General features: G+C 32.6%; 2 protein-coding genes across 11 annotated transcripts; both read left to right on the forward strand.

Annotated features, from left to right (window-relative positions):
- Positions 1-2,885: 2,885 nt before the first annotated feature.
- LOC107623173 (uncharacterized) lies at positions 2,886-6,566 on the forward strand. Of its 10 annotated transcripts, none has more exons than XM_088508238.1 (9): positions 2,886-3,450; positions 3,613-3,738; positions 3,844-4,139; positions 4,221-4,289; positions 4,413-4,599; positions 4,733-4,854; positions 5,019-5,136; positions 6,116-6,167; positions 6,275-6,566. In XM_088508238.1, exons 6-8 carry the CDS (start codon positions 4,739-4,741, stop codon positions 6,122-6,124), a joined length of 243 nt encoding a protein of 80 aa, XP_088364364.1. In that variant the 5' UTR covers positions 2,886-3,450; positions 3,613-3,738; positions 3,844-4,139; positions 4,221-4,289; positions 4,413-4,599; positions 4,733-4,738; the 3' UTR covers positions 6,125-6,167; positions 6,275-6,566. The 10 variants fall into 10 exon arrangements, 9 of the variants coding, with proteins under 9 accessions (XP_088364364.1, XP_088364381.1, XP_088364382.1 ...); XM_088508255.1 differs by having other exon boundaries at positions 4,457-4,599; XM_088508256.1 differs by having other exon boundaries at positions 4,510-4,599.
- A 736-nt stretch (positions 6,567-7,302) lies between these two features.
- On the forward strand, positions 7,303-10,566 carry LARP6C (RNA-binding protein). Its single transcript, XM_021114977.2, has 10 exons — positions 7,303-7,960; positions 8,365-8,446; positions 8,543-8,637; positions 8,749-8,820; positions 8,918-8,997; positions 9,089-9,167; positions 9,265-9,312; positions 9,401-9,469; positions 9,572-9,700; positions 10,005-10,566. Exons 1-10 carry the CDS (start codon positions 7,607-7,609, stop codon positions 10,254-10,256), a joined length of 1,260 nt encoding a protein of 419 aa, XP_020970636.1. The 5' UTR covers positions 7,303-7,606; the 3' UTR covers positions 10,257-10,566.
- Positions 10,567-16,903: the final 6,337 nt, after the last annotated feature.

Raw genomic sequence — 16,903 nt, forward strand, 5'->3', positions numbered from 1 at the left:
GAATTTGTTTAGATATTGTAGTATAAACAGAAAATTTTCTAGATACCGTTATAATATGTGTATTATGTAGGAATTGTATAAAAATAAGCATTGCAAGGACCTAATTTAAAATGTTATAAATTAGAGTATTCGTTAGTATTAGAGGTTCTAAGAGTTGAATTGGGTCAGTACAAGGAGATTTAGAGTATTTTCTGGTCTTAGCTACTCGTTTAGTTGGGTTTAATAGTCAAATTTATTTTTAAAAAATTACTAATTTTTTAAATTGATTCCTAAAATATTAAATTAGTCATATTAATCTTTAAAATATAAAATATAAATTAAATTAGTCCTTTCATTAGTTAAATGACGACATATCATATTAAGTGTCACGTAATATGATGAGATAGCAAGTTAATGGCATGTGCGCCATGTGTTATCTGGCATGTCATAAATTTATTTTGACTTAAATTAGTATCTAAAAATACATTCATAAGTTATTTTCATTTTTAAAATTTTAATATTAATTCAAATTAATCCTTTGAATTTGTCTTTTTTATAATATTAAATTTTTTATATTTTAATTATTACAAATTTATTTTTTTTATTTATATTTTTAGATTTTACATTTTAAAATTCTAGTTTTTTTGTAGTGAAATTCTTTTATATAAATATCAAACTATTATTAATTATATTTTAAAAATTTTAATCTTTTGGATCTCACCTAAAAATTTAGTCCAAGCTATCATGAGTTATCTATTTTTATCTTTCTATATTTGTTTTAGTTCAAAATTCTTTTTAACAAATTAATTTAAAAAAAAATATGATAATTGAGAAAACATAGAGAAATGGCAATAACTAAGTAATAATAATATTACAAAAACTACATTAAGATATTAAGATTTAACAAGTGATCCCATAAATCGATTTTTTAATTATTGAGTTTTACCACATAAATTAAACAATAACAAAATTATAAATTTTAAAAACTTAAAAAATTTAAATTTTAAAATAACTACTATATTTATTTAGTAAAATTAAAAAAAAAATTAAGTATATAATTAATAATAGTTTGATAAAATCATTTAAATAAAAAAAATTCACTACAAAAAATATAATTTTAAAATATAAAATTTTAAAATACAAATAAAAAAATAACTTTGTAATAATTTAATTATTTTTATTATTTTATGTAAAAGATTTTTTTTTGTTTATTAAGATTTAAAAAAGATATTAAAATTAGTAGCATTAAAAATTATTAAAAATTTAATATTATGAAAATAAGAGAAATTTATATAAAAACTAATTTAATCAATTTTTAAAATTTTAGGAATAAAAATAATTTACATGTATATTTTTAGGGACTAATTTAATTCTAAATAAATTTATAATGTGCCAAATGACACATGGCATGCCATATGTTGCCAATTTGTTTGAAATACCAACCAATCATCTTTTGATACGTAATATTAATCTATTACATCATCATACCAAATAGCAGTTAATATAATACATCATCGTTTAACTTACGAAAAGACTAATTTAACTTGTAATTTAACTTTTAGGATTAATATAACTAATTTAATCTTTAAAAATTAATTTAAAAAATGAGTAATCTTTCATAAACGAATTTTAATTATTAACCTACTTAGTTAGTATAGTCTTTGTTATATTATCAATTCAGAATATATAAATTTGTACTATATATTATTGTATATACGAGATAACAACTTGTACTTATACTTTTAATTATGAAATACGACTCCTCATTTCACCTTATTTTTAGGAACATTCATAATTAGTGGCGAAACTTGAAACAAAATTTTGAGGGGACAAATAGAAAATAATTATCATTTTTGATATGAACCCATTTAAAATAAGCTCGTTTAATCTTATCTCTCTGGTTTGGGTGATATTGCCAAATTTAAAGCCCTTTTTCAAGATCTCGTTCCAAAAAGTTAAAGTTAAAGTCATCAGATGTAACTTTTTGAACTTTTGAAGGTTATATCTCACTTTCTTCGTGATTCATTAATGTAGAAAAACTATCTACAGGTGTTGATATTGTAAAAGTTATATGTTCTTCTTCTTAAATATTAGCCTTCCTCTTAAAAAATGTATCAATTCTTTGATTTTTCATTATTATTTTATATAAAAATTTAAATATATATCCTGTAAAATATGTAAAGAAGAAGTTAGAAGGACAAAGATCAAAACTTATTATATTTATTGAATTTTTTTTATTAATTTATACAAATACAATAATATTAATACTTATTGAATATTCTATTATTTTTTATCATATAAAAAATTAAATTAAATAAATAGTAAAATATAAAATAATATTAAATTAAATAAATAAAAAATATCTAATTTTTTATATTTGAACTTAAAGATAAAGAGAGTGTTGTTTATTGAACTTATTAGATACTTTAAGTCATAGTAAAGTATTTAAGTCAATTGAACTATTTTCTATCTTTTGAAAAAGTACTACTAAATTTTTTATAAAAAGTTTGGGAGGCCATGACCCCCTTGTCTAAACTAAGCTCCGCCACTGCTCATCATGAAAGATCTTAGTATCTTTTATGATATCAAGTTTCAATCACTACAATAAAAAACATCAATGATCACACTTTTATGAGAGTGGCGATTGATTAGAGATTTGACTATATTTTTTTTTGTTACGGTTCAAAAATGTGGTAAAAGAGGTCAATAACCACACTTTTATAAAAGTGGCAATTGATTAAAAATTTAGCCACTTTTTTTGTAAATATAGTCATAAAGAAAACAGGCACGCTTTTGAAGCATAGAGACATAATTTCATTATAATGACATTTTAAAATCGTGGCCATTTCTTATAATTCTTTTGGCACGCTTAAAAAGCATGGCCAAAAGTTTCCCAACAAAAAAAAAGCTTTCGTTCTTTCGTCAAAACGTGACACTCCTAATAACGTAATAACAAAGCCCCTAAAACCCTAAGTGATACTCACTCACGCAGCGCCTCCCTCAGTCCCTCCCTCACCCTTATTCTCAGAATCTCCGTTCTCCTCCATAGCGCCTCCCTCCCTCCATCCGTAGAGTCGTAGATCGTAGTGCGTCCCTCCTCCTCCTCCATCTGCGACGCTGTTCTTCTGCCCTGCCATCCTTCTCATGCAATCCACGGCGGTGGCGCGTTCCTCGTCGCCAAGTCGCGAGTCCCTACCGCGGCGCTCTTCTCCGTCAAAGAAGCAGCAGCAGTTCTATCACTATCAACAGGAATGGAAGAGTAAAGGACATCATTCTGAAGCGGAAGATCGGAAATGGGTCGTTCTCGGCGGTGTGGAGGGCGAGCACAGAGGCACCGACGAAGAGGTGGCAGTGAAACAGGTCTTCCTCTCCAAACTCATCCCCCGCCTTAAGTCATCGATCCACTGCGAGCTCAATTTCTTGTCCTCCGTCAACCACCCCAACATCGTTCGCCTCCTTGATTTCTTCCAGGTTCTTCTTTTTTAATTTTAGTCCCCTTTTATTTGAATTCCCTTTTTCTTATTTTTTAAATTAAAGTGAAATATGTCGAAAAAATCAATTTTTTGTTGCATAATTGAAGGATCATTTTATTATTGTTATTTAAACTTTCGCTATTTCTGATTTCTACTTTAGTATGAATGTATGATGGATGTGCGTACTTGGTGATGGAGTTCTGTGCTGGAGGGAACCTTGCTTCTTATATCCGATCCCATGGGAGAGTTCAACAATAAACTGCCCGAAGATTCATGCAGCAGCTTGGTAACTCTTTTTCCTGCATTCTTTATTGAAGTATTCTTTTGGTGTTGGAGCATGTTTTTAGCCTTGCAAGTTTGCAACTAAGGAGTTTGGTCCTGTGTTTTGTAGGTTCTGGTATGAAAATATTACAAAGTCATGGTATCATTCATAGAGACTTGAAACCAAAGGTAAAGCTAAAATGAAAAATGTATGTGACGTTGTTGCTACTTTGGTTTGAGATGCCTATTACTACATTAACATTTATGTGAAGTAAATACTTACTTCGGTTGGTGGATTGGGAGGGCCATTAGTAAATACTTACTTTAGGAAATGTTGTATTGAGAGACATTGGTGGATATATTCAAGAAAAGGTGTGTTATTAATTGTATGCAGTTAGAGCACCCCATCAATGAAAAAGAGATCAAGTAAGTCACTTTAATAATATCTTCTAAATTCTCCCTCTTTTAAATCCTTTTAGATACTAGTACGTATTTCTTTTCATGTAGCTCAACTCAAGAATAGCATATACTGAAGCTTACTCGAATCATAAGTTGTGCCCTCTTTCCAAGATTCAGGTATGTATCTATGTTTTTTCTTCTTTCTTTTTTTTTTTTTTTTGATAATTGAATAAGGCTCAACATTCAAAGTGAATGGAGCAAATTTTACTAGTTTATGAAACTATATCAATTATTGAGAAGGTAGGTGCCCAAAACTATGACGATCATTTTGGAATTTCGACCAGCCCAAATGGAAAGTTCCATGTGTTTTTATCTGCGAAAAGTGCTGTGGATTCAGGAGTGTACAATGCTACAAACTCACTACATAGAATTGATTGGCCAACCTGTGGAAAACTCACTACAAACTGCATCATGATAAGTGTATAAGGTATATATTTTTATCTGCTATGGTTTTATTATTTCTTTCTAATTGAAGCTCAACTTTATACGCACAATAGTGATGAACAATGATGCATTTCAACATTTTAATAATGAGACATCTCTTTTTATGTTCTTTTCAGGTTGATATGGTTGTTACTGATGGGAGCAGAATTTTGGGACTTGGAGATTGGAGTTCATGGAAATGGCAATCCATTGGGAAGCTTGATCTGTATGTTGCAGCTGCTGGGATAAATCCTAAAGGGTATATGTGCAACATTTACCATTTATTATTTCTTTCAAACTATTTAAATATTGATGAACTTAATAGCTCTAAGATGTCTGTGTTAAAATGTCCAAGTTTTTGTTTAAATGTTATGATGAGTAATACTTAAAAAGCATTTTTTGATCGAAGTTGCTTTTCATCAGAGAGTTCGCACCCTGGGATGATTCCGTCGCCGTGAATGACATTGTTGCTGGTCTAAAAGGATTCAGAGATGATGATGTGAAGCCATTTTCTTCTGGTTTGAATTCAGCTGAGACACAGGTTTGTTTGTTGATAGAAATAATTTGATTCTTTTTCTTGTTAATGTAGGAATATATACAAGTAACTCAACAAGGTAATAAACTTAAATCTAATGCCATTGACATGAATACATGATTTTATTGCATTGATCTTGATTAGAACGAAAGTAGAGGATTTTCTTCTCTCTGTTTTTCATACAAAGTTTTTGACTAATGAAATTTCTTAGGATCCTCTATTCGTTGTATGTCTGATTCCGAATTGAAATAATTTAACAAACAAAGTATGCAATAAGTTCTTTTTCTAGCTAGGTTTATTCCCTGGCTCCCTTCATTCTTTGTCTCAATGTTTCGGCAATAATAATTAGAACTAGATATTTAGCATTAGAAGAGGGATATTGAGCTAGCGTTAATTTTTTTTATTGACTTTACATTATTATTGAGGAACCTTCAACATGGGATAGTAGTAGTTAATTATTTTGATAATAGTTTTATTGTCTATTACTAATATATATATATATATCAAAAGCTAATTAAAAAGGCAATGATGGCTGTGAAATATTTGGAGAATATATGTTAGGTATCTAAGGAAAGTGGGAAACCACACCTTAAAAGCTAGCTGTTAAGGGGGAAGAACCACTCTCCTTATATACAACATCAAGCATCCCATACTACTCGATGTGGGACTTTGAGCACCCATAATACCCAAGTCCCTAACAATATATTATTAAGATTTCATTCCTATGAAAATATGTTAAGGTATCTGATTTGTTTGATAAACTGAATTTGGCAGATTACAAAAAATTAGGCTAGAGTGGTTATCCTTGTTTGATACTGTTTTCAGCAGGTTTTTCATTTCATTTCATTTCTTTTCTTTTCTTTGCTTTATATGAACTTTGGTTGTTGCTTCAGTACCAAGGTTGTCTTGCCATGTAATGTACTCTCTTGCTGCTAATCTTCATTCCTTGAGTCATGGAAATTGATGAATTATTGCTGTTATATAGGCCATGTAATTGCAGTGCCAGTGTGGGAGAACCATCAAGCAGTGCTGCACAGGCAAGCATTTCCTTTTGCTTTGTAACTTGGATCCTTGAGATTCTATTGTCCCTGGATACCTTTTTTGGGTGGCTTGAGCATAACCTTTTATTTATTGAATTGAACAGGCAACAGGCTTGATAGCGGCAGGGAAGGAATTGCAAGGACTTAGAGCTCTGAATCTAAATAAATTATTGAGGGATTCTGAAAATTTTACTATCCAATACTGTGCAAAAAATGGATTATTGCTCAAGGTCGTCTCATAGTCGGCTTCATCATGCTCTTTTATATCTTGTTTTATCATACTGTTTTTCCTAATGGATTATTTTGATCATTTGAAGATTGTAATAACACTAGTTTGTAATTTTGTATCCCCAATGTGATTACAGATATTTCTAAATGATGTAAAACTGTTTGACCTGCTGCTTGACTTTGTTTATTACATATCTATTGTTCTTGGTGGTTGCAAACAGGTTTTACTCTGTTCTGTTCATTTAATTTGGTAAGGATATACAAGATTTTTTTTAATTTGATAAGGATAAAGCCACGCTTTAAAAGTATGGCAGTATCTCTTGCTATTATAATGCTTTAAAAGCGTGGCAAAAAAAGCGTAACGATAAGTCAACTCCTCCCCCGCCCTCTTTTTCCCGTCTCTCTTGTTTTAAGTTTACTTCCTGTACACTTTATTTACATTTTTGTTAATTAATGTAATAATAAATTATTGAATATTTGTACAAATGATTTATTTTTACCCATTATTATCTATATAATCATGAGGTCTTTTAATACAAAACATCACTAATTATAGAGAGTCTGATTTAATCGATATACAGAGAGATAAATTGTGTAGATGACCTGCTTGTAAAATAAAGTGCCTAAATAAATTCGAATTATGGTGAATGGTTGGCTCCAGACGATGATCTTTGTCAAATTGATTGTATTGATGCTGTCATTTAGAAAGAATTAGTGCTTCTTTTTGTTTTTCTTTCCTTTGTTGTTTACCAAAAACAAAATTTTCGTCACTTAACGAATTAAAGTAATTAATATCTACAATTATTCTTTTAAAAAGAATCATACTTATCCACGTGATGAATACCTAATTATATATTAACTTAAAAGGAATTTGTTGGAAAAAAAGAAAAATGATGGATGTACGGAAAATGGTTTGAGGAATGAGCATGGTTTGAGGGGAATAAATAGCAAAGTAAGCATTAGATTTAGTCAAAAGAAAAGAAGCATGTGTTTAAGAAAACTATAACTAACTATTTTGTTTTGCCCTTCTTTTGGCGCGAAACGTGGATTCAATAACCGAAACAATAGCACCTATTAACCCACACACCCACACACACACTCTCTCTTCGTTACACCACCACAACCCTAATTCCCAATTTCCCCAATTCACCAATTCTAACGCACACAAATCGAATTACAGGGAGAAGAAGAAGAAGAAGAAGATAAGAATGGCGCAGGTACAAGCCGAAGAGAAGATGATCCCTGAGGATCCAGAAAAAGGTGGTAGCGGGGGTGCTGCTGCTGCACAAGAGAGTGCGCAATCGGGTTTCAAGTTCAATGCGCAAGCACCTGAATTTGTTCCAAGATCGCATACGCAGGTTCCGATTTCCGGTTATTTCTATCCCTGCTTTCAGATTCTTGGTGGATCTTCTGATTCGGATTGGTTCTACGTTGGAGATCATGATCCTGCCGCATGTTTGATCCCTGCCGCTGCCACCTCCGCCATCGCCGCTGCTCCAATCCCTAATTGCTCCAACAAGAATGTCCTCACCCCTGATCTCCAGCAAAAGATCATCAAGCAGGTGCATTCTAATTTCATTCATCTTTCCTTATCGAAATTCAATTTTGTTTTGCATTCTTGAGCTATTGAAATTGATGATCTTTGATTGGATGTTGTTTCATTGAACTTTTGCCATTAGAATAAAATAATTATAGCTGTTGTTCAGGGTGTAATTGTTATTACTTGAACACGTTCATCCATTGCCAAGTGTCATGGTTTGGTTTGGTTCGGTTCGATTCTGACTCCCACCTCAATGTGCATGCATATGTGATAAATGGATTTCTCTTTTTTGGGGGGTTAAATTATTTGACATAGATAATACTTTTATTTATTTATTTATTTATTTGGAGTTAACTAATGTTGTTTGTTGTAATAAGGGAACTTGCATTGCCTATCAAATCTAAAGATCGTAAATTGATGTGATAGGTGGAGTACCAGTTTAGTGATATGAGCTTACTGGCAAATGAATCTTTTCAGAAACAGGTGAATAAAGATCCTGAAGGTTATGGTAAGGATTGTAAAATGCTGTTAGTCACAAATTTGGTTCCTTTTAATGGTTTCAAGATTGGAATAATCTCAGTCATGGATTTTGGTTCTCTGACAGTTCCAATAAGCCTAATTGCTTCAACCAAAAAGATCAAATCCCTAACTAATAACACTCATCTAATCACCCAGGCTCTCCGTTCATCTTCGAAAGTTGTAAGTATTTCTGATGAAGTATTTGTGCTGTATGATATCCTAAAAGAAACATTATTATCTTGGTCTTCCTCCTATGGACTGATATACCCTTAAATAATGCAAAATTTGAAGGTTTTGAGTCCTGATGGCAAGAAGGTTAAACGTAAAAACCCTTTCACCGAAAAGGATAAAGAGGAATTGCAGGTAAAGAACTGAGATTTCCGTTGTTCACATGGATAATCTCAAAACTACAAATTTTGTAGCATAATCTAAATTTAAAGTGCTTTTCTTTATCTTGCAGTCTCGTACTGTTGTGGCAGAGAATTTACCGGATGATCATTCCCATCAAAATATTCAGAAAATATTCTCTGTAGTTGGAAGGTGAATTTATTTTTGTCCATCCTTTGCTTAATTATATGTAATATATACTTTTTCAGTTTAACATTGTGATTGATGGTTGATATGTGAACAGTGTGAAAACAATTAGAATATGCCATCCCCCAGAATCCAATTCTTCACGTCCAAAGGGTGATTTTTTCATCAGTAACAAGGTACACAGACATTTCCATAACATGTTAATATGTTTTTCTGAGTGGTTAAATGATACTTAGGGGTTTTCTTTCCTTTTTGTGGCTTTTTCCACTCAAGCTTCATGCACTTGTGGAGTATGAGACACCGGATGTAGCTGAGAAAGCTGTGAGTAAATTCTTCAGTAATATCTATTGGTAAGTTACTCAGGATTCTGTTATTCATCTGTAACAGAGAAGACCTGTCTTTACTTTAGGTTGAGAAGTTAAACGATGAAAGGAACTGGCGGAAAGGTATGCGAGTAAGGGTGCTGTTTAGATGTTCGGTAAGTTCATGGCTGAAATGAATATCCCATGATCGTATGTCTATTGTATCTCTTGAATTTCATATGTGTCTGCAATACGAGTTTTTAATTTCAACTTCGCAGCCCAAATCTGTCCTGAAGAGCAGAAAGTCGGATTTCGATGGCTATTTGGATGACGATGACATGCTAAATTCTGATTCTGCTGAGGATTCGTCTCATTCAAACAACACTGAATTAACTGCTGACACTAATGTAAGTATCATTCATGCATAACCAGTGTCATCAGATGAAAACGTGTTATTTCTTTCTTTATGTCATGTATTCTTTCTAATCTCGTACAAGATAAATTCAGGTACTTTACCATTCTATATGCATGCATGGAACCTGGTTCGAATGTTGAGCCTGTTTTCAAGGATATACAGACTTCTGTTTTTTCATGCATTCTACATTTCAACAATTTGTAGATTTCCAAACACTTTCTTTTCGGAATTGTATGTATGTTAGTTTCTTTTCAATCAATGTGACAAGTTCCGAAATGAGATCAATAAATCTGCAGGTTGACGAAAATTCAGTAGGATCGAAGAAAGGATGGGCTAGAGGCCGTGGAAAGGGAAGAGGACGCACTCAAATTCACGCTGGTCGTGGCCTACTTGCGCCACCTTCTCAACCGAGCAGCGTTGTCCTTTGCGAAGCATCTACTAAATCCAACACCAAGGGCCCGCGAATGCCAGATGGGACAAGAGGTTTCACCATGGGGCGGGGCAAGCCGATCAACTCTCCCGCTCTAGCCTCTTCGCCTCAAGAGTGATGAGTGTTTTTTTGCAAGTTTTTTTACCGTATGCTTTCCTAGTGAAGTTTTAAGGAACAACTTTTGTATTTCAGTTCTCACCACCGCAGTCTTCAACCTCAGCAAATTGATTTATGTGTGGCATGGGAAGATGGTTCCGATCTTTACGAGTTTTGGTAATAATTCAAGATGTATAGTGTTTTATGGTGTGGCAGATACTGAAGACAAGCGGCCACAGTTATCTCAAATTTTGATAATTTGCTTGTCTTAGAAGCATTCACTTTAACTAGAATCACTATGAATGGAATAGAACAAGAACTCTCTTTGTCAAGATTCCCCTAATTCATATAAATCATAGTTAACTTTTTTTTCCCCCTTGAACACCCAACTCTTGGCACATAATACACTAATTTGATCATTTTTAAATTTTAATGTGATATGGGTGAATAGTTATCCCGGCCTTTAATCATTTTTTTAAAAGACCACGAGACTTTTAGTAAAAAAAAAAACCTTCATCATATTTAACTTGGTGAAACGTAAAATTGGTTAACCCAACTGTCAATAATATCTCTCTTGAGTTAATGGAGCATGCTTACATGGTGCGTTAATCAGTTGACCTTTTTTGGAGGATTTCGTTTTTTGAATAATTGTCAAGGGTCATTTAAAATTTTTTAAATATCTAAGAATGAGATTGCTAATTGTTATTACTAATCCTATCTATTTGTTATTAGTTATTCCAAAATATTAAACTTTGAATATTTGATGTTATATCTACTTGATGAGTTAACATAAATAAACTCATTTATTGTATCTATTTTAGATAAAATATTGTATTAACTTTTTTATTATTTATTATAAAATAGAATATGTATTTTTTTTAATAATAATGAGTTTATGTGAATTATGATAGTTAATTTAAATTAAATACAACTAAGACTTAACATAATCTTAATAATATAATATTTTTACAATTTTTCTAAGTAACAATGAAAAGATTAAAAAAATATATTTTTTATTTAATTTTTATAAGTAAAAAATATTTAAAAATCACTTATATTTTTTTATTCTTACACAGTAAATTTAGACAATTTATATGAAAAAAAAACAAGAAATAGAAAAAGAAATCATAAAACAACTTCTAACAATTATTTTTAAAAGACAACAAGGTTTTAACAAAAAAAATTTGTCAATCTTAATTACCACTTAATAGATAAATTAGCTATTTAACGTGTTACGGAGGCATATTCTGTTAACCCAAATAAAAATATTAACAAAGGAGTTAATCAATCTCACATAAATATAGATCAAAAATCAAAAAAAGTTTTTTTTTTTTAATTATTGAGAATTTTATTATCTTTCAGTATAATTATCAGAGTCGTTTATGATTTTTCTTTATGCGATATCTATTTTAATATTCAAACTTTCAGTTCTTTCTTAACTTGAGATTGAGTTGAATGCTTAATTGACACTTATTTTTAAGTGCACAAATACAATTAACATAAAATGAGTGGGAAAAAGATAAATAAGTGCCAGTTATTACGAATAATCTCTTTGCTTTTGTGCCTTGTATTTTACGTTTGGATAGACATACATATTGGTACAATGCAGATTAAAGTAATCCTCAATAATGCATGATTGCAGGGCAAGAAAAGAAAGTAAAATAGAGAAGCGTGGTCCAATCAATTTTTTTTTTTTTTTTTTGAAAGAAAAATGGTTACATTCAATGATTCAAATAAAGCTTGGTTTATATTTAATCATATTTCTCTTTGGAAAAGTCGATATCAATTATATGCTTAAATCTTTTACCTTCGATCAAGGCAAAAAGGTTAAGCTAATAATATATAGCCTATCTTACTAATTTAGGATTGAAAGATACCCCGCCATGTTGAATATTTCTCTTTTCCCTTATTGAAATGTAGGAAAGATGGGATTTTTTTTAAATAAATAAAAAATATTTTATTTACCAAAATATATAATTTGTAATATTTTTTTTTTATCAAAATTCGTCATATCTCTTATTTTGTTTACAGTATAAACGAAATAAAAATACACATATAAGACTTAAGAAGTTAGATGTGTATATTTCGTTTATAGTGTAAACGAGATACATATTTTTTTGTTTTGTTTATACTGTAAACGAGATATGTTTTGACAAATTTTCAGTAACTATAAAAGGATGTGCAACCTTTTGTGTTCTCCACAAACATTTCACTTCTTCTCCTCTTTCATTTTTTTTCCAAAAAATAACACAAAATGTCTAGTAGTAGTGGGTATGTGGTTGTAAGTGTATATCCCAATTGCCATATGAGAAACAGTGATATTAGCGTAATATTTGAGTGCGAGAATCTCAGTCTCACACCATGTGTGAAAATTACAGAAGCATCCACCCACCGACTCTCCATGCTCGCGTAATCCGAGGTGGTATACAACGTCCTGTAGGGTGATGGTGCACTCACCCCATGGCAGGTGGAAAGTGTGAGTCTCAGGATGCTATGGCTCTACGAATGTGGTGATCAAGGAATTGTGAAATACGAAGTTCCTGAGTGGCACTGTGTTGCCGAAGTCAACCTCCCTCAGGTAGGGGACAATGGCATCCGGGTGGGCGAGTGTGTGACTCACTTGCCTGGGGAGAAGCAGGCGAGTGGTGCAGATTTTCTATATCCACAAACTAACCGGTAGGTGCACAGGGTCGTACTAAGTAATACCTCACGTGAGTGAGGGTCGATCCCATGAGGATTGATAGACTGAGCAACAATGGCCGAATGACTCACTTAGTCAGGCAAGCATAAAGTTGTGTTTTGAGAGTTGTAAAAAGCATCAAACAGTAAATTTAGAGAATTGGAAAGCAAATAAAGTGTTTGGTGTAAAATCTATGGGAGAAAGCAGTTAAGGTTTCGGAGTTGTTTACTCATCTGGATTAAGTTTTCTTACTAACTATTTTAATCATGCAAGATTCATTTCATGGCAAACTGTAATTAACTAAACCTTAATGTCTTAGTGATTTAGTCTCCTCTAACCCAAATCAACCGCCAATGTCTTGGTCACTTAATCGTAGATGAGAAGGTTAAGTTCAATTCAAGTTTATGGCCACAAGTCCTAAATACCCAAAGTTAAGAGGATTATATGTCACGTATCTGAATAGTTCAAGTAATTAGCAATTCAGGAGGAATTTGCTTTCAAGCTGTTGTTCAAGCGAGATAACTCTGTCGAGAATCACAAGAACACATAGAATAAGGGTTATACTATCATTTTACCCAGATCCATAAGATGAAGAACGAAAGCAATCATTGAAACTGAATCAATACATTAATTAAAATAGAAAAGAAATAGTTTTAATCTATAGGAATAAACAGAGCACCTAACCTTAACCGAGGAGGTTTAGTGGCTCATGACTTACAGAGAAAACAATGGTTCCGAAAAAGTGAAACGTGTGAAAGTGAGAAGATCCCCCCTAATGGTGAATATTTTCCTTTTTATATCTAACCTAATTTGATTCGAAACTAAAAAATCATAAATTCTAAACCCAAAAGATTTTGTTTATAAATAAAAGTTACAAAAATAAAAGATAAGATAGTATTTGAAAGCTAAATCCACTAAAGATGCTCCAAGAGTGGGGATTTGGTTCAGATTGCTTGGCGCTAAACGCTAGGATTGGCGTTTACCGCCCAAAGAGGGCAGAAACGCTCCGGTCTTCACTGGTTGCTGGCACTAAACGCCAGCTTGGCATTTAGCACCCAAAGGGGTAGCTTCAAAACTTCTTCTTTTTGCTCAAAACTCTGCCAAATTGATCTGAATTTCACTTGAAATCATAAAAACACCAAAAAAATCAAAGTAGTATCCAAAGATAATTTTAACACTAAAATGTAATAAAACTCACTAAATTCTGACTAAATTTAACTAGAAAATAAGTATAAAATGGGTATAAGATGCTCACGCATCAGCGAGGCCTCTGATAAAAAATAAAAAACTGAATAAGAAATCTATAAAACTATAAACCTATCAAATTTAACACAAACAAAACTCCCAATAAACATTCACATCACAAATTAGTTTAACTGATAAGTAGAAACAAATTTAATAAATAGGTAGAAATATTTACTTAATAAATTAACTTAAATAAAGACATTTACTTAATTATTTAATAACTAAATTAATAAACATGTAGTTAATAAATTAATTTAAATAAAAATATTAACTTAAATAATTAATAACTAAATTAAATAACATATAGTTAATTAATAACTAAATTAATAATAAGTAGAAACAAATTTAACAAATAAGTAAAAAATATTTACTTAGTAAATTAACTAAAATTAAAATATTTACTTAATTAATTACTAACTAAATTAATAAACATGTAGTTAGTTAATTGATTTAAATAAAAATATTAACTTAAATAATTAATAACTAAAAATTAATAAATATCTAGTTAATAAATTAACTTAAATAAAGATATTTACTTATATAATTAATAAGTTAATCACCCAACATCTACCTAAACACTTACTTTAAATAAAAACAAAATGAATAACATTTATTTAAGAATTTAATTTAACAAATAGCTAAAATCATACTCTATCAACCCTTCATAACAATATATTTATCTACCAAATATGTGTGGTATACTAGTTATATAAAAGTACCCTAAGTATGACTACACATACATGATCTAATATAAACAGAAAGAAAAGAACACTAACCTTAAAGTCGGCTACCTCCGCGATGTGCCATGTCGTGTTCAGTCGGTTGATGTCTAGATCATGTGCATTTTCTCGCGCCATGCTTGCCGAGTAAGTCGATAATATGGTTAGAAGAGGGTAGAAGTTGGAGGAAAGTTAAAGAAATAGATGAAAAACCTATCCAAAGGGCGCTGTAAATGAATTGTATATATAGGTCGCGTTTAGCCTTATCTCGTTTACAGTGTAAATGAGATAAGGCTGTTACACACCACGTGTACAAATGTGATACAGCCACGTCGTATTGTGTCTTATCTCGTTTATAGTGTAAACGAAATAACTGTAAACAAGATACGTGCAATCTTATTTCGTTTACACTATAAACGAAATAAGTGATATGATGGATTTCGATAAAAATTGTACAAATGGTATACTTTGGTAAATAAAATATTTATTTTATTTATTTAAAAAAATCCAAAAAAGATGTGTGAACAAGTAAAGAAAGGACAAAGATAGTGTTCATACACCGGTTCGAGCTATAAGGCCGAGAAGACAAAAGGGACCGACCTCATGGAAAGTTGGTTCATTGCCGACCTCTTCGCAAAGAGCTCGGACAAACCCCTCAGAGGCCCAGAGTGAAGGAACCACCACTTACCAGAGGGCGGTTAGATAAAAGAAAAAAGATCTCTTCCCCAAAAGATAAGATAACATAACCAACTTATCTCAAAGAAAGATCATCAAAGTACTACTATAAATACACTGGAGCACCCAGGTATAACTCATACTCCAATTCTACAAAAAGTCTGCCTAAAGCCCGTACTCACCTAAGTATCAGAGTCTCTTGCAGGTACTACTCTCCCTCCGGTGATCAAGGACGAGCAGCATCTCAACCTCCAACAAGTTGGGCACGGCAGCCTTGGCCAGACCAGAAGATCTCATCCAAGATCGTCCTCCCTATTTCAGGTAACCCCTGAAACATTGGCGCCGTTGCCGAGAAATCTGGAAGCCATCCCATCACCATGGCAAACAACTCTACCAACGACCTCAACTTGGGATTAGAAGAAGAAACGCCACTTAAGAACACGAATGCCACACCAAACTCCCCAAAGGACACACACCAATCCAAAGGAGACAAGCAGACTCAGAACGCAGAAATTTTAGATGCCATTCGTGAACAGTAGGATCGCCTCAAACAGCTCGAACAAGAAGCCGAATGTCAGCGTGAAGCCGAGCAAGATCTCCGGAGAGAAACAAGACGGCGTCGAGAGCTGGAAGACAAACTCTTGAAGCTCGAAGTCGACCTCAAAACTAAAGCCGCTCGGTCCAACCGTGAGGATAGCCCCCACAAGGACCAAGACCCATTCACGAAAGAAATTATTATGGCTAAAGTCCAAAAGGACTTCAAAGCCCCTTACATGACCCCATACGACGGTATGTCCGACCCAAGTCATTACCTCAGTAACTTCAGGAGCCGGATGTACCTCACGGATGCCTCGGACGTGACCCATTGCAAAGCCTTCCCGACCACCCTAACCAAGACGGCGATAAAGTGGTTCAACAGCCTGTCACCAAGATCGATCACAAGCTTCGATTATCTCGCCAAAAAGTTCTTAGCCAGGTTCTCCATCCAGAAGGACGAAACCAAGCACGCTCTAAGCCTGCTAGGGATTAAACAAGGAGATTGGGAAAGCCTCCACAGTTACATGGAGAGATTCAATAAAGCATGCCTTGACATACAGAATCTTCCTACAGAAGCAGTGATTATGGGACTCATCAACGGTCTGTGGGAAGGATCCTTTAGCCACTCCATATCTAAGAAACACCCAACATCTTTGAGCGAGGTACAAGAATGGGCGGAAAAGTACATCAATATGGAGGAGAACTCCAGATTAGGAGAAACCTCAAAAACCAGATTCTCCTACCCACCTCGGGACAAGGATAAAGAGTCCAGGAAAAAAGAAGACCAACCTACCGAGAAACCCAGAAAGTATC

Source organism: Arachis ipaensis, chromosome B10, assembly GCF_059453495.1.
Source record: "Arachis ipaensis isolate K30076 ecotype BB chromosome B10, ASM5945349v1, whole genome shotgun sequence".
Taxonomy (NCBI): Eukaryota; Viridiplantae; Streptophyta; class Magnoliopsida; order Fabales; family Fabaceae; genus Arachis; species Arachis ipaensis.